Source organism: Dendropsophus ebraccatus, chromosome 5 (assembly GCF_027789765.1).
Source record: "Dendropsophus ebraccatus isolate aDenEbr1 chromosome 5, aDenEbr1.pat, whole genome shotgun sequence".
In the NCBI taxonomy this organism is placed as follows: domain Eukaryota; kingdom Metazoa; phylum Chordata; class Amphibia; order Anura; family Hylidae; genus Dendropsophus; species Dendropsophus ebraccatus.
In genome coordinates, this window is record NC_091458.1 from 130,197,454 (window position 1) to 130,223,009 (window position 25,556).

A 25,556-nucleotide genomic window follows, 5' to 3' on the forward strand; every position below is an offset into this window, starting at 1 on the left:
AAAAAAAGGATTTCATAAAAAAAATACATATATAACATTAGAGAATCTGTGTAACCTGCATATGGTTGTGTTCGGACTGACCTATAGAATAATGGTATCATGTCGCTTTTACCATGTAGTGCATTACGTAGACACAGGAACCCCCCAAACGTTACCATATTGCATTCTTTTTTACGATTTCACCTATTTATATCTTCATAAATAATATATTTGGAATTCCATCATACATGTTATGGTAAAATGAATGACGCCATTACAAAGTACAACTATTCCTGTAAAAAACAAGCACTTACATGGCTTGTAGATAGAAAACTGAAAGTGCTGGAGCTCTTAGAAGGGGAGGAGGGAAAAACGAAAGCACTAAGATCAAAATTTGCGCGGTCCACTGGGTCATTTTGGGCCTGGTCCTCAAAGGGTTAAAAACAGTCCAGAGATATTTAAAATTTTCCAGCAAGCAGGGACAGGGAGGAACATAATAAACAAGCTTAACTTACCTCTCCCTGTGCCCCCCAAGGGCTGCCTTGCTGCTTTACGATGCCCAGAATTTAGTGACACCACGGCGCAGCTGATGGATTGCCCGCTCAGCCAATCAGTGACTGGGGCGAGACACCACTGTGTGAGTCCGTGGGAATGTGTGTGTGTCCACTTTTGATAGGATACATAGGTCAGCATGGGCACTATGGCAATGGAGCTCTATACACAGCAAAAGCTTGGTAATGTGGTGGTAATCCCCAACAAACACCTCCGCCATACACCCTTGGTGTCTCCATTGTACGTAGACTTCCAAGGATAGTACAATTTCTATACAGGATCCTGTAAAACCTGAACCGAGAACGTCATGGAATGTCATTCTTTCCCTGCCTCCCCTCACTGTCCCTAGCAACAATCAGGTAACAATCCTGCTGCCACTGCCCGGAGAGGAGCCACGCTCCCCCCCCCCCCCCCCCCCCCCGGGCAGTTAAAGGGAACCTGTCACGTGGTGTGCTGGGGCAGAGCTGCACGACCCCCCCCCAGTGGAGCCCTGTATACTTACTCTTTCCTGGAAGTCCCGCTCCTGGACCCGGGACAGAGATATCGGTGTCGGAAGCTGTACGTGTGGCTCTACAGAGATGAGTCCGACGCCCATAGAAAATGACGGCTCCAGTCATTTTCTATGGACGTCGGACTCATCTCTGGCAATTAGCATAGAGCGCGCGCTCAGCTTCCAACGGCGATATCTCCATCCCGGGACCAGGTCTAGGAGCGGGACTTCCAGGAAAGAGTAAGTATCCAGGGCTCCACCGGGGATCAGGCAGGCTCTTACGTATTCGCTGTCAACCCCGGCCGCCATCTTGGGTCGACGACGTCATCTTCAGGAGGCCGGCCGGACGCATTGCGGCTACATATGGGGGGGTTTCTAAAAACATTGGAATACGGGGAATATTAAGTTCCATTTCTCAGTTAGCATTTGCTGTGTAAGAGGAAAAAATGGATTAAAATGGAATATCTGGCAAAATAATGAAATTTTTTAAATTTCCCCTCCAACTTGCTTAAATTTCTGTGAAACACCTAAAGGGTTAATACACTTGTTACTTTGAGGGGTGCAGTTTTTACAGTGGATGGATTTATGGGGGTAACTAACATACAGGCCCCACAAATCCCTTTCAGAACTCAACTGGTCCCTAATAAAATCAAAATTTGAAATTTTCATAAAAATTTGAAAAATGGCTGCAAACTTTCGAAGCCCTCTAACATCCTAAAAAATATAAATTTTACACAATTTTTTTTTTTTTTTTTTACAAAAAAACTACTGTGTGTATAAACCAAAGTATACCACAAACATAAAGAGGAATATGTCACGGAAAAACGATCTCAGAATAACCGCGATAGTTAAAAGCACCGCAGAGTTATCACTACATAAAGAGACACAGGTCAGATTTGAAAAATAGGCCCCGGGGATTAGGGCCAAAACAGGCTGAAGAGGCAAGGGGTTATAGTGATATAAGGTATTTTGCAGCATTGGGACATGCGGCTGTCACGTGACTTAGCGGCCCACATAAGGTATTTTGCAGCATTGGGACATGCGACTGTCACGTGACTTAGCGGCGCACGCTCTCTGTAGACCGCGTCTCCGAACAGACAAATATACTACTGATGACGTCACTCCCAGCCGGCTTCCACTTCACCGCGTGACTAGAAGGCCCCGCCTCCTTCTCGCGCATTGCCTTGTGGGAAAGGGGGGGAGCTCAGCTGCGTGAGGAGGCGAGAACGAGGCAAGATGGACGCGGGCTTCTTCCGCGTGAGTATAGGGGCCTTTTATATATATATGTATATACTTATAGTGCTTGAGGAGCGTGTGGCGGGGAGCGGGATGTCTTATAGGGTGCGGGAGTAATGGCGGCGGCGATGTGCTGCTGAGGAGGCCGGGCGGAGAGGCCGCAGAGCGGAGGCCGGGGCCTTGTATAGTGCGCAGGGAAGGCGCCTCGTGTATACAGCCGCGCTCCTACACTGAGGAGACTGCTGGGGATAACGCTGCTGGCGCTGTGGTCATGTGACCTGCTCGTGACTGACCGTTACATGCGGCTGTGGCGGGAAGCAGGCGGGCTCAGCCCCACGTGAGGCGGATCACTACACTGTCCTGCACTGCTAGACTGGGGACTACAGCTCGGGCATCTATGTGCAGGGAACCTTGGCTCTCCAGCTGTTGCAAAACTACAACTCGCATCATGCCTGGACAGCCTTTGGCTGTCCAGGCATGATGGGAGTTGTAGTTTTGCAACAGCTATAAAGCCAAGCTTTCCTCCCCCAGTCTTAAGGGTTCACACTACGGAATTCTCGCTGATAAGCTGTGCAGAACTCCGCTGTCTGTCCGTGCGCCTTTCCGCCGGCTCCATAGACACCATTCTATGGGCCGGTGTATTCCGCTATCTGCCGAAAGAAGAAACATGTCACTTTTGGCGGATAGCGGATTACGCCGGCCCATAGAATGGTGTCTATGGAGCTGGCGGACAGACAGTGGAATTCTGCGGATATTATCTGTGAGAATTCCTCAGTATGAACCCAACCTTAGTGAGTAAATGGAGCAGTAGCTGAGTGTGCGGTCACCCCTCATGGTCCATAGGGGCCCCAGCAGTCCGGATAGCCCAGGGCCCATCTAGTAGATCAGCACCCGGTATACCGCACGGTCATTGGGCGAGACTGAGAAGTGGAGTGTTTGTTGGTTGCACATCGTGTATTACACAGGAGACGTGTGGGCAACAAATGAGGATTTGTAAGCAGAAAACAAGTCAGGCAAGTGTTATTGGCAGATCTCTGGCCTTGGTCCATAAGGCTATGTGCACCTTGCAACGATCCATCTCCTGTGGATAATCCCTTTAAAGGGAACCATTCACCCCGTGGCCCCCGTTAGAAACAGACAAACAGTTACATAAAGGTCAATATACTTACCATATCGCTCCCGGTCCCGTCCCGGATCTCGTTGTTGACACGGAGAAATCGCCGATTCTTCTTCTCCCGCCCATTATGGTAATGAGCTGAGATGAGTCCAACGTCCATAGGAAACGACGGACGAGTCCAACTTATTCATGAGGTCCTCTTCTCGTCGCCGCCCATCCACGCCTCCTGGAACTTGATTGACGTCTTCAGTCTCCTCACGAATTCCCGCGCAGGCGCCGTTGCGAAGGTCTTGTCATCTCTTCTGCGCCTGCGCGGTAAACAGGATACGTGCTCGTGACGTTCCTGTGTACCGCGCATGCGCGAAGTCCAACACGTCGCTTCAGCTCTGACAATCGGCGCACGCGCAGTAAACATTGAAGCTGTGGAGCGGCTTCAATTGTGAACTGCGCATGCGCCGAAAACGACCGTCACGGCGCCTGCGCGGGATCCGGCGAGAAGAAAGAAGACGAGGAGGAAGAAGACCCGGCGTCAATCAAGTGTCGGAGGCGGGGAGAAGGCTGGACTTCGGGCCGGCGGCGCTCATTACCATAATGGGCGCGAGAAGAAGAATCGGCGATTTCTCCGTGTCAACAACGAGATCCGGGACGGGAGCGATATGGTAAGTATATTGACCTTTATGTAACTGTTTGTCTGTTTCTAACGGGGGCCACGGGGTGAATGGTTCCCTTTAAATGTCCCAAGATTCTGATGATGTCTATAGGGCGAACAGATATATCAATAAAGCTATGACTAAACCCATTGCTGTGTTGCAGACTGCTATAACTCATGGTATGTACGGTAGAAGCGTTCCCTGTTTAGATGCGTTTATGGAGACTGTTATGTAAACAGGACTTAAAGGGGTATTCTGCTCAAAAACAACTTTTCATATATATAACGTAACAAACAGCCTGTTGGTACCTTTCTGTGGTCTTTCGTTGTTCTATGCCGTCTTCGGGCCACTAGCTGAGCGACCTGTGACTCCAATGGGGGTGACCTGAGCGTGCTGTCACCCCTGGATGAGGCTGTCTCTGAAGTAGAGGTGGGATCACTCAGCTGGAGACCTGAAGATGATGTAAGAGTAGCACAAAAAGGGAAAAATACGATGTTTGTTATGGTATCCCCCAGGCAACAACATATGAAAAGCAATTTTTGAGCGGAATACCCCTTTAAAGTGTGTGCGCAGTTGTTGGTGTAGAACACTGGTGTTAAACTCAGGACCTCCAGCTGTTATAAAACTACAATTCCCATCATGCCTGGACAGCTAAGGCGCACACTCTCCCATTCACTCAAATCAAGACACTGACCGCGGCGGAATTCCACAGCAGAGAGCTCTGCAGCGGAATTGCGCCGTGTTTCCTCAGTGTGAACTGGCCCTTAGCGCCCGGAGCTCCTTAGGGACATAACACCTGGTTAGATACTTATAGCCCAATTTTATACACCGGTAGTTTGTCCATACAGTGTATTTTTCCCATGTTTAAAAAAAAAAAAAAAAAAAAAAAAAGTGTAGAATTCTCACTGTGCTACCTTATTCACAGCAGTAATACTGCACTTACATAGTTACATAGTCAATACGGTTGAAAAAAGACACATGTCCATCAAGTTCAACCAAGGAGGGGATGGATACAGGGGAGGGGGAGGGGTGATAGGTTCTATACATATGCATTTATATAATTTTGGTCTAAGAACTTGTCTAGGCCGATTTTGAAGCCCTCTACTGCTGTTGCTGTGACCAGATCCTGTGGTAGACTGTTCCACAGATCACAGTTCTCATGGTAAAGAAGGCTTGTCGCCTCCGGAGATTGAACCTTTTTTCTCAAGGAGGAGGCAGTGCCCTCTTGTCCTCTGACAGCATTACATCTAATTATGCTACCTTATTACTGGTTCTTTTATATCAGGCTTCTGTATTACATGTTTTTATTATAATGGGGCTAAAGGCTGTATTACTGCAGCCAGTAATACAGCAGCACAATGCGTTACCATTTATGCTCCTTGTCAGTAGAACAGACCTACAGGTGGCGTACACAGCAAGTAATCTCTATTATAACATCAATTATTTTTTATTCCACTAAGTTATTTGGCTTCTTACTTTTGCCAACCTAGGAACTAAATGTGCCCAAATAAATCAATGCATAAGTAATTATAATGCATTTGGTGTAAAAAAAAAATAACAAAAAAACAGACAATTTAATTAGTTAATTTAATAAGTTAAATTGAGACTCTTTTGTGAAGTTAAATATTATAAAGATGCCCCTGTGACATTTGGAGTACGCTAGGATTACTGTGGGCGATGATATGTTCTATGATCATTAGATTACAAATTTATATTGTGGAAGTACACATGAGCCCTACTGTAAGTTATGCAGTTGGCAGTCCACTGGGCATGTCACATGGAGACCATTGTCAGATCAGGAAGACAGATTTGCTTTAAGCAAGGAATATACCTTTTTAAATGGGTAGTCCGGCCAATACCCCCTTTTTTTTTTTTTTTTTTTTTTTTTTTTTAGAATACCTGGGAAAAGGGTGGGTTAAAATTTTAACATCCACTCACCATCCTGGCTCCTGTGCTGCCGCCTGCATTATGCCGCTCCTGTCTCTGGCGTGCAGCCCCTTTCTGATAATGTTACATTGTAGGCCCGATTAAGCGGCTGTAGCAGTATCCCTCCTCTGCCGCTGAATGGTTAAGCTGGCCTGTCATGTCCAGGGACTGGAGTGTGAGCTAAAGCCAGGAAGATAAGTGGATAATTTATTTATTTTTTTTCATTCACCCCCTCCTCGGGCATTTTAGAAAAAAAAAAAAGATCCTGACTGGCCTACCCCTTTAAAGCGCTAAGAAATTATTCACAAGATAACACTCATTACAAAGTTGTACAACTTTGTAATGTATGTTATGTATGTGAATCGCCCCCTTCCCCGTGTTCCCCCACCCCCGCACGTGGACCCGGAAGTGTAGTGTACCATACATACCTGATGCTCGTCGTCCCCGATCTTCTGTCAACGACGTAATCTTTGGGAGGCCGGCCAAATCGCTGCAGCCGTCCCTGATGCCGGCCACCCTCTGCCGCGATTGTTGTATAACTGTTGTATAACTTTGTAATGTTTGTTATTTAGTGAATAATTTCTTAGCGCTGCACTACCCCTTTAAGGTCTGCCAAGTAGTATTACAATGTGATTACATTATACAGCTATAATTTGAAACTTAATGTTTGCGGTAAAGCAAGCTGTATGTGCCAATTTAACGTTTTTTCCCCCCCCTGTTTTTGATTCACAGGGCACGAGTGCGGAGCAGGATAATCGTTTTAGCAACAAGCAAAAAAAGCTTTTGAAGCAGCTCAAATTTGCAGAATGCCTGGAAAAGAAGGTAAGTGCCCATAATGCATATAGTACAGGATAATTAGTTTGGTAGTTAGTTGAACCCCACTGCCAAGCAGTATGTATGTGGGATATCAACAGCAGCGTATGCTCATTGCTGCTCCATTCAACACTGGTGACCTCTGTCTTAGGGTCGTATTCCACGGGCCGAGCAGGGCCCGATCAACGATGTAAACGAGCACCGATCTGCTAGATCGCCGCTCGTTTACTGGGCCTATTCCACGGCCCGATGATCGTTGAGCAAGGGCTGCAGGGACATCGTTACCGATGTCCTTGCAGCATACATACAGCAGAGCGGAGGAGAAACCCTGCAGGTAGGGTATTGTGCTTCTCATAGTCGGCCGCCCTCCGCGCACCACTATTCCACCGTAGCGATGCGCGGTGGGGGAACAATGATTTTAGGTCTGGCCCTAAATGAACGATCAGCCGATGACACGATCATCGGCTGATCGTTCTCTCTATTCCACCGAGCGATAATCGGCCGCATCTGGCCGATAAGGCCGATTATCGTTCCTGTGGAATAGGGCCCTTAGAGTGGGGGACCAATTTGTTAAAGAGAATGTGCCATCAGTACATGCGTTTTAAGTTCTGCACATGGCTAGAATGGCGCTTGTGGTCCTTTTTTTTTTTTTTTTTTTTTTTTTTTTCTCTCTCTTTTAACAGCAGTGTGGTTCCCGCGTACAGCACTGTTCTATTCCCGGGCACCAGCCTCCAATACTTCAGCCCAGCTGGTGCCCGGGAATAGAACAGTGCTGAGGTCCAAAAAAAGGGACCACAGCTCGGGCTTCCTGGCACTGTCCTATCGATGTGCAAAACTTAAAGCGAATGTAGGTGTCGCTTTTAGATTTTTTGGGTTAACTTTTTTGGTTCATAGTAATTTTGAATTACTACAATTGTGCCTATTTGTATGTTTTTGTTTACAGGTTGAAATGAGTAAAGTAAATCTGGAAGTTATAAAGCCTTGGATAACAAAGCGTGTAACAGAAATATTAGGCTTCGAGGATGATGTGGTTATAGACTTCATTTTCAACCAGCTGGAAGTAAAGGTATCCCTCACTGAAGGTTTCAGACACATGTTTAAAATGTGTGAAATTTTTTATTTTATTTAGCATGTACGTTCAAATCTCTTAGAACCAGTGTGGTTAGATGGTGATACGTGGTATTCAGACTGCAAGTCAGGAAGAAGTTATTGTTTTGCTGTGTAAAATGGGTTAGATGGCAGTTTTCTAATGATGATGTGATTTATGATTTAAAAGGCCTGAACCAAATTGGAAGGTTTTCCTTGCGTGTGAAGTAATAGCACCATCACCTATTTAGGGCACAGCAGAGTGAGTGTCCAATGTCGCTCTGACCCAACTCTTGATGATGCAGTGTGTGTTCTGGAGGTGAGTTGTGTTACAGTGGATGAGCAAAAGCAAAAAGGCACAGTAAAACTGAATGGTTTATAAGCAGAAGTGAAGGGGAGAGAATTGATATTGAAATCCCCTTACTCCAGAATGCAATAGCCTTTTTGCAAGACAAAAATCCAAAGTTTTGCTTGAGAAATAGTGTGGAGAGAATAGCTGTTTGTGATGTAATGCTAACCTTTACCAATGTAGATATCAGGATGGAAAAAATACTGTAGTCTTTTTTTTTTTTTTTTTTTTTTTTAAGAGCCAGTTTTAATTTTTAGTAGCCCTAAAATGAGTTTTTATGGACCTCAATAGAAAGAGGGGAAAATGTGCAAAAAAATTCTAGGCAGATTGACAATAATAGTCCCTTCAGTTTGTCCCACCTTGAATGAAATGCATTGTTTTTATGTATTCATTTCATATGTGACATCTCCTTAAAGGGAATCTGTCAGCACCTGGACCCAACCCAAGTTGCTGACAGTGAGTGGACATCTTGCTATCGATTTTCCAACTGTAACCAAGAGTCAAAGAGGAGTTGTGGTGAGGCGCTCATGCTGCTTTCTGGCACGCCTCATCACCACTCTCTCCTTCTCTTCCTCCATGCATATGCTACACTGCATCTTGCATGATCGGGCATGAGCAGACCAGAAATTTGGTGTGATGGTGCAGGATGCCAGGCAGTTCAGAATATTTATGGAGGAGGAGGAGGACAGAGTGGTGAGTCGCGCCAGAGTGGGGCATGAGCACCTTACAGCGACTCTTTGACTCTTGGTTACAGTTGGAAAATGATATTGTACAGTACCCCTCCACCGACCAAAATGTTTACAGGTAACCTGCTAACTAATGTAATACCACCTACAGCATGAGGTCAGAACCTGAGGTTGGGGCTGAGTGCTCACAGATTTCCTTAAATTTTGAAGATTTGTAGGGATTTCAGAGAGTTGGACCCACACCAGCCAAGTTATGACACATCCTAGCATAAGACCCCTTTTTAGGTATGGTCCAGTTGTTGGTCCAGAGGTCAGATGGATGCACCTTGTCCATGGCTTTTCTTCTTTTTTCTGGTGTAGTCATTTTACACACTACAGCCAGTTTCACACATACAGTATTGCATTAGATTTCATGTTGGGAGTTCTGCTGGGAGATACTGTTTCTTGTGATTTTCTTTGGCTTTACGTACTCACATTTTAAATATTTAAATATATAAATGGCCCCTACAAGAAATATGGGGAAAAGATGTTCCAGGTAAAACCCCCTCAAAGGACAAGGGGGCAATGCCTCTGCCTGGAGAAAAAAAGGTTCAATCTCCGGAGGCGACAAGCCTTCTTTACCATGAGAACTGTGAATCTGTGGAACAGTCTACCACAGGATCTGGTCACAGCAACAACAGTAGAGGGCTTCAAAATCGGCCTAGACAAGTTCTTAGAGCAAAATAATATAAATGCATATGTATAGAACCTATCACCCCTCCCCCTTCCCTGTATCCATCCCCTCCTTGGTTAAACTTGATGGACATGTGTCTTTTTTCAACCGTATTAACTATGTAACATTGGATTTTTTAATTTGCTATGAGTATGTAAAGCCTCTTTTTAACCCACCGCTGCTGGGCAAATACGTTCGCTGCCCCCACTCCCTCCTGCTTCTCAGGCTGTCTGGTGTCCTGCTCAGCCAATCAGTGCAATGCCCCGCCACAGTCAGTGATAGGATGAGTGGGACGCCAGGGAGCCGGAGAAGCAGGAGGGAGTGTGGGCAGATAACGTGTTAGTCCAGCAGCGGTGGGTTAAGTGGAAAGGGGCTTTACATACTCATAGCCGAATAAAAGGTCCAATGTGAGTATGTAAAGGCAAAGAAAATGACAAGAAACAGTATCGCTGCAGAACTCCCAGCATGAAATGTGCTGTGATGCTTTGTGCCTGGCCTACTACTAAATATCAGTAACATGTCTGATTTGATTGTGTTCAACTGTACGAGTATTGAAACACATTTGTACGTGTCTGTTTTTCCTGTCAAAAGCATGAGTTAAAGAGTAGATCTTTGATAACCTTTTATATTTGTGGCTGTGTACTCATTATTGCTTGTTCATTTTTTGCAATTTAGATAAATGATATAACATTAAACTCAAGGTGGTTGAGTTGCTGTAGGCAGTCGGAAGCAAGCCAAGCGAACACCTTTCTCTCCAGGGGAACTTGGAGATACCCAAAACCTCCCCAAGGTTCTGAGAAGAGGCTGAAGACTGCTGGAATCTGTACTTTGTGCTGTTGCGTTGCGCTTCTAACAAGGACCTATATTGCTTGACTATACAAATAATGTCAAATTGTATAGTGTTGTTGAGAAACCTTTTAAGCCTTTGTGGACTTCACCGGTTCTAAACATGTCACCCACCAGTGTAGTCTGTTGACTGTATACATTGCAGGGGAATGCATGATATCCTTTTAGCCTTCAAAGGATATAGTAATTTGTTTCAGTAAAGAGTAATACTTTGTAGTGAGTATGTAGGATAGATTCTGAGTAGTTTTTGCATTTTTCTGCAACTCTTGGCAACCTCCACAAAGGATTAACAGGTGATTTAATAAGGCAAAAAAAATTCTGTGGCTGCATAGAAGCCACAAAGATATATAGGGAAAGCTAAATTGCTTCTTACAACAAAACTAGCTGCATATAACCCACCAAATACGAATCTCAAAAATGATGTAAATTATGTAAAAATGATGATTTCCATACTCACCTGTAAATCTTCCTGTTGTTTCTTTTTCAGAATCCAGACTCCAAAATGATGCAGATTAACCTGACTGGCTTTCTAAATGGCAAAAATGCTCGGGAATTTATGGGAGAGTTGTGGCCACTTCTTTTGAGTGCCCAAGAAAATATTGCTGGCATTCCTACAGCCTTTCTTGAATTAAAGAAAGAAGAAATTAAGCAGAGACAGGTAAATGTACTTGTGCTTCCTGACCATTATTCATCGCAGTACATTGATAGCATTCTCTTGATTTTATGGGCTTGTTTTCTGCACAAGTACCTGTGGGTCGCCATAGAGGATAAATATTCATCAGCAGTCATCTTATAGGAGCTGGTGGCTATTTTACCATTGCACCATGCTTTATTAGCCCATATCGCCAGGTTAGCATAGTCTGACCTGCTGTTCTTTTCTCTTTACATGTACCTGTCGTTGTAACTTTCATCTAAATAAACAGGGAATGGGAAATAAAGCAAGTTTGCAATTTACATTTATTTTTTTAAGTTATGCTTTAGGCTGCCTTCACTTACAGTGTATCCGCAGCAGATTTCTCGCTGCAAATTCACAGTGAAATCCACTGCGGATACTTGCCCATGCATTTCAAGGGTTGACATATTTGCAGTATGTCAAATTCAGCGCTGTTAACCCCTGCAGCCCCGGAGCATACATCACCTGCTCCAAGCTCCTGCTTGCTTCAGGGTCTTTCGGTGGTCAGCCAATCGGTGCGCTGCGGCAGGGCTCCCTAAAATCCAGCGTTAGAAAAACATGACTGCTTTCTTAGAGAGACCGCATCGATCTTCTCTCCAGTTTGGGTGGGTTATTTTTTAACTCTGTTCCATTAAAGTGACTGGAACCTAATTGCAAACCACACCTGAACTGGAGACAAGAGTCGTGTAGTCTCTGAAAGAAAATGGATATATTTTAAATGCTTGATAACCCCTTTTAAAACAAAGCTTTAGATCCAGTCTCCTGAAGGCAGCTTTTTAGTTTTGTACTTTTTGGGAAAAAAAGACCAAACACAGGAAGACCTGTCCAGTACAGAGTGTTACTGCTCTATGCATCCGTCAATCAAATGACTGCCTTCTCTGTGAGCGCGCAGATGACTGGGACTTTTTGCATTTGTTGGTTCTGTTTTTTTTTTAAAAAACAAGCACAAGACTAAAAAGCCGCCTTCAGGAGACTGAACCTGGGTTTTACCCACATGAGTTAAACAGGAGACCCAGGGCTCATGTTATAATCAGTAGGACTACTAGCACTTCATATGTGTATCAACTGTTCTGTGGAACAGTGATACCTGTTGTTTAAATATAATTCTACCTAAAATGTACTTTGATTCAGTTTTATCACATCCACAGCAGCTTGCACAGTAAATTGTATGACACTGTATAAAATCACTGATCTTGATGATTATTTTCTTTCTAGATTGAGCAGGAGAAATTGGCATCTTTGAAAAAGCAAGATGATGATAAAGATAGAAGAGAAAAAGATGATAGAGATAAACGAGATCGATCTAGAAGTCCTCGAAGGTGATTTTTAGTTCTTCGTAAAGAACAATAATTTGTTGCTTGCCTGTATGGCATTAATAAATAGCCCACCCAGTTATCTAACCTCAGTCCTGTCCGACCCTGCTCCTGGCCCCCACCCTCCGTGTTGGGATTACGTGTGCTCCGTCTCTTCAATGGGCCTAGTTATAGCTTCCCTAACCCTACCGACTAAAGAGAGGGAGAACATGTGATCGCTAAGTGACCAGAGATGCTCTGATCACCTATACTTAAAAACGGCGTGATCGCGGCGTTTAACCCTGTAAGGACATGGCCCATTTTCGTTTTTACGTTTTCGGTTTTTCCTCCTTGTGTTTAAAAGGTCATAGCACTTGCATTTTTCCACCTAGAAACCCACATGACCCCTTATTTTTTGCGTCACTAATTGTACTTTGCAATTACAGGTTGAATTTTTGCATAAAGTACACTGCGAAACCAGAAAAAAATTCAAAGTGTGGTGAAATTGAAAAAAAAAACGCATTTCTTTTATTTGGGGGAAATGTGTTTTTACGCCATTCGCCCTGGGGTAAAACTGACTTGTTATGCATGTTCCTCAAGTTGTTACGATTAAAACGATATATAACATGTATAACTTATATTGTATCTGATGGCCTGTAAAAAATTCAAACCGTTGTTAACCAATATACGTTCCTTAAAATCGCTCCATTCCCAGGCTTATAGCGCTTTTATCCTTTGGTCTATGGGGCTGTGCGAGGTGTCATTTTTTGCGCCATGATGTGATCTTTCTATCGGTACCTTGATTGCCCATATACGTCTTTTTGATCGCTTTTTATTACATTTTTTCTGGATTTGATGCGACCAAAAATGCGCAATTTTGCACTTTGGGATTTTTTTGCGCTGACGCCGTTTACCGTACGAGATCAGGAATGTGATTAATAGTTCGGGCGATTACGCACGCGGCGATACCAAACATGTTTGTTTATTTATTTATTTGTTTACTTTTATTTAAAACCTGGGAAAAGGGGGGTGATTCAGATTTTTATTAGGGGAGGGGGCTTTTTACTATTAACAACACTTTATTTATTTTTTTTACACATATACTAGAAGCCCCCCTAGGGGACTTCTAGTATATACACTGCGATCTCTCATTGAGATCTCTGCAGCATAGATATGCTGCAGAGATCCATGAGATCGGCACTCGTTTGCTTTCGGCTGCTGCAGCCGAAAACGAACGAGTGCCGAGCCGAGGACGGCGCCATCTTGGACGCGTCCCCAGCCGGCATCAGTAACGGAGATCGCTCCTCCGGGACAAGGTCCCGGAGGAGCGATCTCCTCCACTAGACACCAGGGAAACGTTGCCTCCGGTAATCGGAGGCAGCTGTCAACTTTGACAGCTGCCTCCGATTAGCTAATTAGCGGGCACGGCGATCAGACCGTGCCCGCTAATAGCAGCGGTTCCGGGCTACTCGCGGCACCCGGGATCGCGGCACTTCAAAGCGGGGCCGCCGCGCGGCCCCGCTTTGAAGTGCAAGTGCGGACATATGACGTACCGGTACGTCATATGTCCTTAAGAGGTTAAGGGGTTAATGGCAGGCGGCTGCGCGATCGCAGCGGCCCGCCATTGAGGGCGAGGGCCTGGCTGCAGATAGCAGCCGGTCATCACCCCGCTATGGGGCGGGCTCAGCTCGTGGGCTCAGGGCATACATTTTACGTCCTCCTGCGTTAAGTCCCAGGCAGTGAGGGCGTAAATGTACACCCGCGGTCGTTAAGGGGTTTATAGGTTAACCAAATAAAACAGCTCCTTAACATACGTTTGTTTTTCCCCCTTAAGGCGAAAATCTAGATCGTCTTCACCAAGAAGGAGGTCCTCCTCACCACGGAGGAGATCTCCAAGAAGAGAGAGGAAGAGAAGCCACTCGCATTCACCACGGCACAAGACAAAAAGTCCTAGCCCTTCTCCAGTTTTTGACAAGAGTGAGCCAGAGGTACAAGAACCTGAACCATCGTTTAACGTGAAGGAGCCATCTGTACAAGAGGCAACATCATCAAGGTAACTAGGCATGTGATAGCCTTGTACTTCATGTGGTCTGCACTAGATGTTTCTTCTGTGCATCAAGTCAAGCCGCCTTTCTTTTGTTGACATTTTGACCTTTTTTTTTATGCTTTTTATTTTGCATTAAGCTTCTGTTTTTTTTTCCAGTGACATAGTTAAGATCTCCAAACCTGATTCTGTACCAGATACCAAGGATGCATCTCCAGAGGCAAATTCACGGAAAATTAAAGAGAAGGAAAGACACCGTCACAGGTCTCGTACACGTTCAAAGTCAAAGTCCAAATCTCGTTCACCTTCACATTCTAGGCCAAGGAGGCGACATCGTTCGAGGTCCAGGTATAGCTATATTTGTAGTAGTTGAGAGAGTGTTTTTTATTTATTTTTCCCAAAAAACTTAATGCAGTACTTGTATTATAGGTCCTACAGCCCAAGAAGGCGTCCTAGCCCTCGTCGAAGGCCATCTCCTCGAAGGAGAAGTCCTCCTCGGCGAATGCCTCCCCCACCTAGACATAAGAGGAGCAGAAGTCCTGTTAGACGGTGAGCTTTTGATGATTATTGTAATTTTTGCTAAGGTCTTCAATGTTTTATATGAGCTGACATTTATTACAAAGTGTGTGTACATGGCTATAGACATGGAGATGTAGATATATTATTTTCAACATTTTTATTGTAAAACATTTAGCAGAAGACGATCTTCAGCATCTTTGTCTGGAAGTAGTAGCTCATCATCCTCTTCCCGATCACCACCACCACCTCCTCCTAAGAAGCAGCTCAAAAGAATTTCCTCCAGCCCACCGCGCAAGCCACGTCGTTCATCTCCATCTGCCAGTCCTCCACGGAGACGATACAGACAGTCTCCACCTCCAAGCCCACCACCAAAAAGACGTTCACCTTCGCCGCCTCAGTCATCACGTTCAAGAAAGACTAGAGGATCAGTTTCTCCTGCTCGGGCTTCAGGTAACTTTCATTTTGGTATTTAACATAGGAAATATTGTTCAGGGATCCTCTGTATGGACAAGGCTTTATTGCCATCCTAGTTTACATTTAGGCTTATATTTTGTTATAGCATCGAAACACAAGATAATAGAGAAGCGGAAAACTCCATCACCTTCCCCAAAACCACGCAAAAGGGACCTATCAGAGTCTGGTAAGTCATGGAACCTTTGGTTAGTGTCTATCACCTATACCAATGCTTTTATGGCACCTATACTGTAATTTAGATAACTAGTAGAATGCAGTAATGTTTATTGGGCATCTTTTTTTATAAATGCGGGAGCAGCTGTTAAATTATATACTTGGATCAAGAAACTTTATCACTTTGGCTTATGCTGCCCTTTGTGAGGCCAGCATAAATGAATCACAGACGCTGTTTACAATATACAACGCTTACAACTGAAGCTGTTCTGAAGGTAGCACTTGATGACATGATACCTCATCCAACCCCCCCCCCCCCCCCCCCCCCACAGCTCTACATACATAGGAACGCTTGGTATGGCCAAGTGCCCCTGTGTTCTGTGTGGGGAGGGGTGAGAAAAGCCACGGCCAGCTTATCGCTCCCAGAGCAAAGCAAATGGGTCAGGTGTGGCTTTTTCATCATGCCTAACACCTTTCACCACTGATGTCTGTCTATGGTCATTCAGGATGACAGATAAGACTATAAGGTGTCGAGGACCTTTTAGAGGAGTTGTGGTAAGTGGTTGTCCAGTTAAAAATTCCCATGATAAATATCTAGCTACCCCCTCCTTATTCTTCAGCATCAGGAACCTGCTTATTTATTACTTAATGTTCTTTCTAAAATCTATGTTTTAATTTCATGCCCCATTTTCTTTTGCAGATGATGATAAGGGAGGCAAAATGGGGACCTCTGATTCAGTACAGCAACGTCGTCAGTATAGAAGACAAAATCAGCAGTCCTCCTCAGGTACAGTTATTAAAATAAATATATATATATATATATATATATATATATATATATATATATATATATAATATAATATAATATAACTTTTTTATTTTTATTTTTTTTATTAAACTTTCTGCATACATACTGTAGTTGCGTGAATGATAGTGACATACTAAAATGTTTCTCTTCTGCTGGATCTCTTATGCAACCTTACTCTGCAATTACATTTTAGATTCTGGGTCCTCCTCCTCTTCAGAAGACGAGCGGCCAAAACGCTCAGGAGTGAAGAATGGGGAAGTTGGAAGGAGACGTAGGCATTCTCCATCAAGAAGTCCATCCCCTTCACGGAAAAGACCCAAGGACCCTTCTCCACAGTAAGTATATTTACAATGGCTAGCGTAGTTTCATAAGGCTGAATGCACCCAGAGAAAAACCACTGAAGAGTCTGTGACTTATAGACAACCCTTCACCAATTCTGATCTTTCGCCATACTTTTTTTTTTTTTAAATACATTTACCCTTGAATCTATTTCCTTCCCCCTTGCTCTCAGGATGCAGACTCTGAAAAGGTGGCAATCACCTCCTCCTAAAAGGTTGGTTTAGGCCTTTGTCATAGTGTACTGTTAGATATACTCATTTAGGACTTAGTACCGTAGTTCCAATGCTAGGACATAATATAGCCTTGAAAATTTGTTGTACTGGTTTTGCATGTTCTATACATAATTTAGTATGTTTTATACATTATATAGCAATTTAAAGGGAACATCTCATCATTCAAAACATAATTATCTTGCTTGAACCATAAGAAATTGGGATGGTCCCTGATAGCAGAAGTTGGGTCACTTGTGTACAGTTTGTATTTTATTAGTACCACAGGGGCTGTGCAGATGCCAAAAGGCATTCAAAAACCATTCCAGCAAAATCTGGGATGATAACGCCAAATGGTGCTGCTATCCTTCTGAGCCCTTCCTTGTGCTCAATCAGTGGTTTTTAGCCAAGACACATATAGGAGTATTGAGTATTGATTCACCTACCTGCGCAGCCAGTCACTGGCCAAGATGGGACACCACAGTGGGCGCACTTCCTGCTAAGACATCTCTAGAATTGAGCAAACTTTGAGTTCTTCTGAACCCCAGTATGCAGCATTATACTTGCCTGTCCTCGTGCCCCCATAGCACTGCTTGACCAATACTGGACAGCCGCTGGCCCCCATCAGCTCCTGCTGGAATGTCCTTGCCCCGCTGATGGATTTCCTGCTGACCCAATCAGTGACTGGGGAGGGGCACCATTGCAATCACTCACTGGCTGAGGGGAAATAGATATTATTTTATTTTTCTATTTTATTGGGTTTCTATTTAAGTATCCAAAAAATGGAGAGAATAAAAAGTAAAGCTGCAGCAATAAGAGGTATTAGAATGAGGCCACTTTTTTTTTTCATTATTATTGGAGCCCTGGCAACAAGCTTGCGCGTTCCTGTTGTTCTGGTGCTTCAGCGCTGTTTAGGTCCCGCTGACACCCACTTTACCTCTCCTCTTATAAGAAAGGAACTTCCGTTTGGAATTTACATTTGTAGCATTTGCTTGTGCTGGTACTGCATATTCTGTCTATAGTATTTGTATAAAACTTAAAGGATTAAGTATTTGTATAAAATTTAAGGGATCATTCCATAGGCTAAAATACAGAAACATTCTAACATGACTAACATATATAGTTGTTGCTGTGAACTGGAGTTTTAACTTTTTTTTTTTTAGCCGAAGGCGGAGGACCCCATCTCCTCCTCCTCCCAGAAGGAGACGCAGCCCTTCTCCTGCGCCACCCCCAAGGAGGCGACGTTCTCCTTCTCCACAGAGGCGCAGGTAATTTAGTTGCAGAATGATTTTTGAAAACTACAAGAACACAATTGTCATGCCTGAATAGCTAAAGAATGTCTAAGCGTGTTGGGAGTTTTCTGTAGTTTTTTTTATTATTATTAAATGCACATGCATTAATTACCACTAGTTTAAACATATATATGTTAAATTTATTATTTTTCAGAGTTTTGCCAAAAAAAGTTAATGTTTTTGGTATTTACTTAGGTCCCCTTCTCCTCGCAGGCAGTCTCCTTCACAAAGACGATATTCTCCACCAATTCAGAGACGATACACTCCTTCTCCACCACCTAAGAGAAGGGCTTCACCACTTGCTCAGCAGTCTTCAAAACGCAGAGTATCAATGTCACCTCCTCCAGCAAAACACAGAGTATCACATTCACCTCCACCAAAACATAAAGGGTCCCCTGGAGGAAAAAGACGTTCTCCATCTGTACCATCCAAGCACAGAAAAGGATCATCCCCAAGCAGATTTGGAAGAGAGGCACGTTCTCCTCTGCAGCCTAAACGTTTATCACCCTCTTCACGTCCAAGAGCTTCACGTAGCTCTGAGAGCCCTCCAGTGCATAAGAGGGGACCATCGTCATCTCCACCTCGAAGGCAACAGTCCCCTTCTCCAAGTACACGACCTATTCGAAGAGTATCCAGAACACCAGAACCAAAGAAACTGAAAAAGTAATCTCCATAAGTTACATACATTCTTGTTTTGCTATCTTGTTACTTGTATATTAATGTCTCCTACCCACCTCTTTTCAGAGAGTCTCCAAGCCCACTTCCGAGAAGGCGCTCTTCATCAAGATCAGTTTCTGGATCCCCTGAACAGGCTCCTAAGCAGCAAGCTGTTTCACCATCTCGGTCTCCATCCCGGTCCCCTAACTGGTCTCCAGCTCCAGCCCCTGCTAAGAAAGCCAAGAGCACCACGCCAAGCCCTTCTCCTGCTCAGGTATTCATATTGTTTTAAAGGGAATCTGTTGGCTTTATCTGTGCATGTCTACTAAAAGGCTAGGGGATGGATCAAGATGGGGCCCCTCCCCAGGCGTGCAGCCTGTAGACACTTTAGATGAATGGCTGGCAGACCTGGTGAGAATCTAAGACAGGCAAAGGGTGATGAGTACAAGACCATCCAAGGAAGTAATCCATTCAAAGGGCTGGTGTGAATGCTGGGTTATCAAATAACTGTGTAATGCGGCTTTGAGGAGAGTACTGGAGGCTTGATTTAAAGTAACACTGTCATCGTCCCCCCCCCTCCTTTTTGCATTCTGATTTCTCTACACAGGTGTAAAGGGTAAATTTAGCAGTTTTCATACCTTATTTTATATCATACGTCATGGTGCAATAAAAAGTGATCTTTTATCAACTGCAGAATGGGCTAAGTGGGCGGGGCTTTACGACAACGTTGCCACCGCCCCTCCGTGACGTCATAGGCACATCGGCCCCGCACCCTCAACGACCTTTGGAACAGCCTTGCCTAAAATTCTAGGCTCCACCCCTCTAGGTCGGCCCATACCAATGGCCGTCGAGGGGGCGGGGCCTATGTGATGATTACGTCACAGAGGGGCGGGCCAACAGTGGCTAAGTGGCACTGTTGCCGTGAAGCCCTGTCCACTTAGCACAATCCGCAGTTGATAAAAGATGACTTTTTACTTGAACAAGCACCACGATCTATGATATAAAATTTACCAATTACACCTGTGTAGAGAAGTCAGAATGCAAAAAGGGGTGACAGTGTCACTTTAAAGAGAACCAGTCACCTAAAAATTGCCTATTAACCTATGGAAATGTGTTGTTGCATCACCCAGCACACATCTCGCACACGTTTTTCTACCATCTGTTCATAAAACTTCTAAGCCAAAAACGTACTTTTTAAAACTGGCGCGCTGTGTTCAAATAGGCTCTAGGTAGTTATCTGGGCCTGAGCCACTATCCGGTAATCACGGTCCCCTGATCGTTCCTTGGCTGCAATCGCACCCCTCTGGGTGAGGAACGGGGGGCGCCTGCTTGACGTCACAGCAATTATGCATTTTGAATCCCGGTGCAACCCCCCCCCCCCCCATATCAATATCCATCCAGCGATGTAAGGTTATCAACAGTGAGGCCACTGCAAAGCGTCTGGGGGGATTGGTGGCAGTAGTATTGCCCAAAGTGCACCAAACTGCCTAATTTACATATTGATTTAAAGTCACAATTTTGTAAAAAACTGCTGAGGATGAAGGTAAACAAATTTAATTCGTCTGCGTTCTGTTTGCTGTGGGAACACCGCATCAGGTTAAAGTCTTATAACCTCCTATTGGTTTCCCTTGAAGCAGCCTGTCCCATTGTGAGAAACAGTAGGCCTATGCGCTTAGTATTAGTTATTTTATGTAGCTAACCCATTCTGATATACTACTACAAATACAGATATTTTCCCCTCACCTTGCAGACTTCAGATCAGGAAGGTGCAGGAGGTAAAAAGAAAAAGAAGAAAAAGGACAAAAAACACAAAAAAGAGAAGAAGCACAAGAAACACAAAAAACACAAGAAGGAGAAGGCTGCAGCTGCTGTGTCCCCAGAGGTCATTGAGGCAGATTTGGATACTGAAGCCAAGAAGGTGAGTAAGTTTCTTTTTAACCTTATCCCGTCAGTGCAGATTTCCCCCTTCAGCATTCAGCTGTCCCACTAAGAGAACAGTTTTCCAAGCCAGACAGGCTTGAAAGCATCCCTTCTCCCGCACGCATTGTCTTGGGTGGTGGGTAGTGTAGTGGGCCCCATTGACTAGTTTTGGTCACCAATCACTGTTCTGCCTCCTTTTCTGTCTTCTGCTGCAGCGTAATAAAAATTCTACTGATGCCGGCCGTGTACCTCCCTAAAAAAAATCCTATACATTTCCCCCCCACCAGGAGACTGAAAGTGACGGAGAAGGAAATCTGGACGACTTGGAGAAGCATTTACGAGAGAAGGCTCTGCGTTCCATGAGAAAAGCGCAGGTTTCCCCTCAGTCCTAGTTCTCTGCTCACGTCTCATTTGCAAAGTGTAAATTGTATTTTTATTTTTTTTTTTCCTCATTCAGATGGCTTAACACATTTGGAAGGTTAGATTATTTGAATCTTTAAGTTGGGGTTTAATACATACAATTAATCATTTCATACAGTGGTGGGAGAAGTTTAACACCTGCCGCTACAAGGCAGTGGAAGTCAACTGTTCATGCAAGTGTGGAACATTTGTTATACTTTCCCAATCCTCTATTGTCATTGTTGACATTTGGATTGGATAAAATGTTTTTCCTTCTGCTTTTAATATTTCCATTGTCATACCGTGAGTTTTCCAGATTTAATAAATTGTACAGACTGTTGTTTATTTTCATTACATGAACAGCATATAAGTGTTAGAAGAAGGCTCCTGTCTTTGGTTACAATGTAAGATGTTAAACCATTAAAGGGGGTTTCCAGGAACCAAAAAAAAAAGTTTGTGTCAGATTGGTTATACAATTATTTAGTAAATCCAGCACATAGGAATCCTACTTATTCTAAGACTATGGGGGCCCCCTTGCTTATTCTTGTTGGAGTGGTACATGTACATTCTCACTGCTTTGAACTTAAAGGGGTTATTCAGCCCTACAAAAAACATGGCCACTTTTCCCCCTCTCTTGTCTCCAGTTCAGGTGCAATTAAGCTCCATTTAATTCAATGGAACTGAGTTTGAAACCTCACTCAATCTGGAGACGAGAGGGGGGGAAAGTGGCCATGTTTTTGTAGCGCTGGATAACCCCTTTAATGGAAGTTAAAGGTGTATACCCATCTGAGACATTTATGGTATATCGACAGGATATGCTATGTGTTCACTAGATATGGGTCCCACTTCTAGGACCTGCGCCTGTCTTCAGATCGAGGGCTTCCACCCCTAATCCTGTGGCTATGGCTTAAGTGTCCTAGATGTGTATACCGCTTTAAAGAAGTTTGAGGGCTTTCACTTAGTTCTTGAAATAAGTAGAAATCCCAAATGCTCGGGCACGCTGAAGACTTAAAAACATCTAATTGACCAGTAAAAAGTATTTTTTGGGGAAACCCCTTTAATGATCATTTAATTATACGGCCGTGATTTTGTATTCCTGTATGTGAGGCCATTGAAACCAGTTTACCTCAATCTATCTGCTATTTTCAACACCTGTTCTGTTCTCCACTATGTTGTGGACACGTTTTGTTAAATAGACGCTAAACTTGGAACACTGGAATTTCACTTTTATTTTATTAAAGTTTTTTTTTAAGGGGTGGGTTGTTGCCTAAGTTCCTAAAGTTGCATAACTTCTCTGTATGGCGGATACGTCAGCCACACTATGTGAAATTACTTAAAAGCTGTCTAAAACTTAGCTAAGGTAAATTTATGTATTTAAGCTGTTTACTTCAAAGTTTCAACACAAAATAGTATATTTTTGGTTCTGTCCACTTATTCGCCAGATTTTTTTTTTTTTTACCTCTGTTCACACTGCAGTTTGCTAATGCTAAGTTCTTTCATACATAAATCTTTAAAGGGGTATTCTGGCCATATAGAATTTTTTTTATATATTGCATAGAACATAATAAAGTTCTTGCCTAACCACTTACCCCTGTGGCATCTTTGGGTCTGCCTCTAAATGTTCCCACTCCTCCTTCTAAGATGGACTTGTCACTCAGTGACAGCCAGCTGTTCATCAAATCGCTGATTGATGCAGAACAGTGAAAAAGTGATAGGCTGAGCAGGCTGTCACCGCCAAGATAAGTCTTGTTCAGCAGGAGGATCCTGAGGGAGCGTGGTTAGGTAAGAATCTTATGTTCTTTTAAATTCAGCACATCGGGGAGGGGAAAACAGTCCCTAATATAGGGAAATATTTTCAACTTTCCTTGTGCCAAGATTGGATCCCTTTAGAGCCGAAAAGATTTACGGAACACTGGCTCACATGACTAGGATGTGCACTTGCATTTTACAAAGGCTGCTGAACCCAAATTTTGTTGATTGCGCCAATACGTGGTGTATATTTAAATGCCAACGTTTATGAAGTAAATGCGTCAAAATTGCTACCTTTTTTTTTTTTTCCTCACTAACAAAGGGTGTGCCACAAAGTTTTAAATTACACAAGGTAGGTAGAAAATACACTATAATAAGATACATGATTGACAGGTAAAGTGTCTAAACAATGGCTCAAAGGTAGCAACAAATGTGCACTAAAATGGTAAATACAGTATAATATGCAAATGGATTACTACTGAGTAGTTGTGAAACCACAGGTATTAGAAAATTCCCGATAGTGGTGGCTAACACTAAACAGAATTTTACCACGATGGACGGTGACACGCTACGATTGTGCCTTCTAAGGATCATGCACAGGTACTTCTGCTTCTGATTTTGACAGATAGTCAAAGTATCTGTGCCTCAGCAGCCACAATGGTAGAGTGGAGCCACTCTTAAAGGGTACACAGACATTCATGTATAATTGAAAATTTAGTGTCAGTTTTATTTGACCATATAAGTGTAATGGTAGCCGCTCAGTATGTTTCAGTTGCACCTGGTTGTCAGCGGCAATCCCCTTGATGCAGTTGTTACCTTCTGCTTCTCTGGTGTTTTGCCGCATGCATTGATTTGTATTTATCATTCTTGTCTACCAACCCTCTTGCCATGTACTTGTATGGTTTGCACCCTTTATTCCCCCTTAAAAGAATATTGCAGACCTCTGCATTTTAAACCGATCAAAGCCATTATTTGTACATGCAAATTGGCTTGGTAATCCATGAATGCTCTGCGTTTGATTCTCCACGGCTGCATAATATAAATGCCAACTTAAGCAGCAGCAGAAAATCAAACACAGAGCGTCCAGAGTCAGCCAACGTTGCTGAAACTGAATATTTTGACAAGTTCGTTTAACACTACTTCACAGGCCAGTGTTACTTTATACAGGCAGTTACCAGTCTTTTGCACCACGCCCTTGAGGGTCCTTATCAACTCTCGGGAAGATAGACTTGTTACAGAAACCACATCTTATCCCTGAAACTAGGTCATACATATCCTACTGCTCTTTGGACTGGCCCGACCCCAAAGCTTTTCCTGCTCAGCATTGGTGGTGGTGTAGTTGCATTTGCATAATCATGTTTGTTCTTCCTTGGCATGTACCTGTGTCTCTCAGCTCAAAAGGCTTTAATTCCTATGACCACCCACAGCAGGACAGCACCTCCCTCGCCTCCATCATGTAATTCCTGCAATAAAAGATCTTTGTGTTAGTGGTGACAAGCATCTGTGCTGGGCATTATTCTTTTTAATGTTTGTAAGTGAGATAAGAGAAGGTTTGAAAGGTAAGGTCTGCTGATGAGACAAGTGTGCAGTAGAGTTGGTGATAATTTCTTGATTTGTAAAGGGGTTGTCTGGAGGGGGGGGGGGGGGAGACATAAAAACACACTTGATGGCAACGGCACTGCAGCCTTAGCTCGTTTTCACTTCTGTAGGAGTTGAGGCTGCAGTAATGTGTGCTGCCACCACACAGCTGCTTCCTCTGTTTTCACTGTACTGCAGGCAACAAATAGCTTATTGGCTGGATGTTAGCTCCCTGCTGATCAACTATGCATAGCCTATCCTGTGGATAGGTTATCATTTGTTTACTCCTGGAAAATCTCTGTAGGTAATATGGAAAATGATTAGGCTTTACTAGGAAAGGGTGGGTTCACATTACAGAATCCGCACGGATAAATTCCAGCGGATTCTGTAGCGTGGACCTGTTCATGGCTGTGCGCCTCTCCGCCCATGCAAAAGACACCATTCTATGCACGGGTGGATTCCTCATTCCGTCAAAAGAACTGACATGTCAATTCTTTCTGTGGATAGTGGAATCGGCCCGCCCTTGGAATGGTGTCTATGGAGCCAGCAGATATGCGTGCGGTCGTGAGCACGTACTAGCGCCGGAATTTATCCGTGCGGATTCTGTATTGTGAACCCACCCTAAGGGTAGGTTCACACTAAGGAATCTGCGGCCAACTCCGCTGAAAGAATAGACATGTCAGTTATTTCGGTGGAACTCGAAATCGTCCCGGCCATAGAACAGTGTCTATGGAGCTGGCAGATATGCGTGCCGCTGCAAACAGGTATGAGCCACGGAATCCGCTGGCAAGTGGATTCCATAGTCTGAACCTACCCTAAGTGGTCAAAGCAATAGAAACTGCAGTTCAAGGTTTCCAAATGTAAAATAATGCACCTAGTGTGAAGGAATCCTTTAGGTATTGACACTTGTGTTTTGGGAAAGACTTCAGAACAGAAGGATCTAATGGCAGTGACAGTAACAGAACGGCTTAACAGTGTGGTAAGGAAAGCAAGCACAGCTAGAGGTAT

The 25,556-nt window shown here is 43.9% G+C and overlaps 1 protein-coding gene across 11 annotated transcripts; it reads left to right on the forward strand.

Annotated features, from left to right (window-relative positions):
* Positions 1-2,169: 2,169 nt before the first annotated feature.
* On the forward strand, positions 2,170-22,477 carry SRRM1 (serine and arginine repetitive matrix 1). Of its 11 annotated transcripts, none has more exons than XM_069971254.1 (17): positions 2,170-2,278; positions 6,683-6,772; positions 7,707-7,829; positions 10,930-11,100; positions 12,331-12,434; positions 14,242-14,460; positions 14,611-14,799; positions 14,881-15,000; positions 15,146-15,420; positions 15,530-15,610; positions 16,298-16,384; positions 16,599-16,740; positions 18,117-18,221; positions 18,441-18,908; positions 18,990-19,176; positions 20,653-20,820; positions 21,110-22,477. In XM_069971254.1, the coding sequence occupies exons 1-17, from the start codon at positions 2,258-2,260 to the stop codon at positions 21,212-21,214; spliced, it is 2,655 nt and encodes an 884-aa protein (XP_069827355.1). In that variant the 5' UTR covers positions 2,170-2,257; the 3' UTR covers positions 21,215-22,477. The 11 variants fall into 11 exon arrangements, with proteins under 11 accessions (XP_069827355.1, XP_069827357.1, XP_069827364.1 ...); XM_069971256.1 differs by having other exon boundaries at positions 15,149-15,420; XM_069971258.1 differs by lacking the exon at positions 2,170-2,278 and adding an exon at positions 3,172-3,270 and having other exon boundaries at positions 21,038-21,203.
* Positions 22,478-25,556: the final 3,079 nt, after the last annotated feature.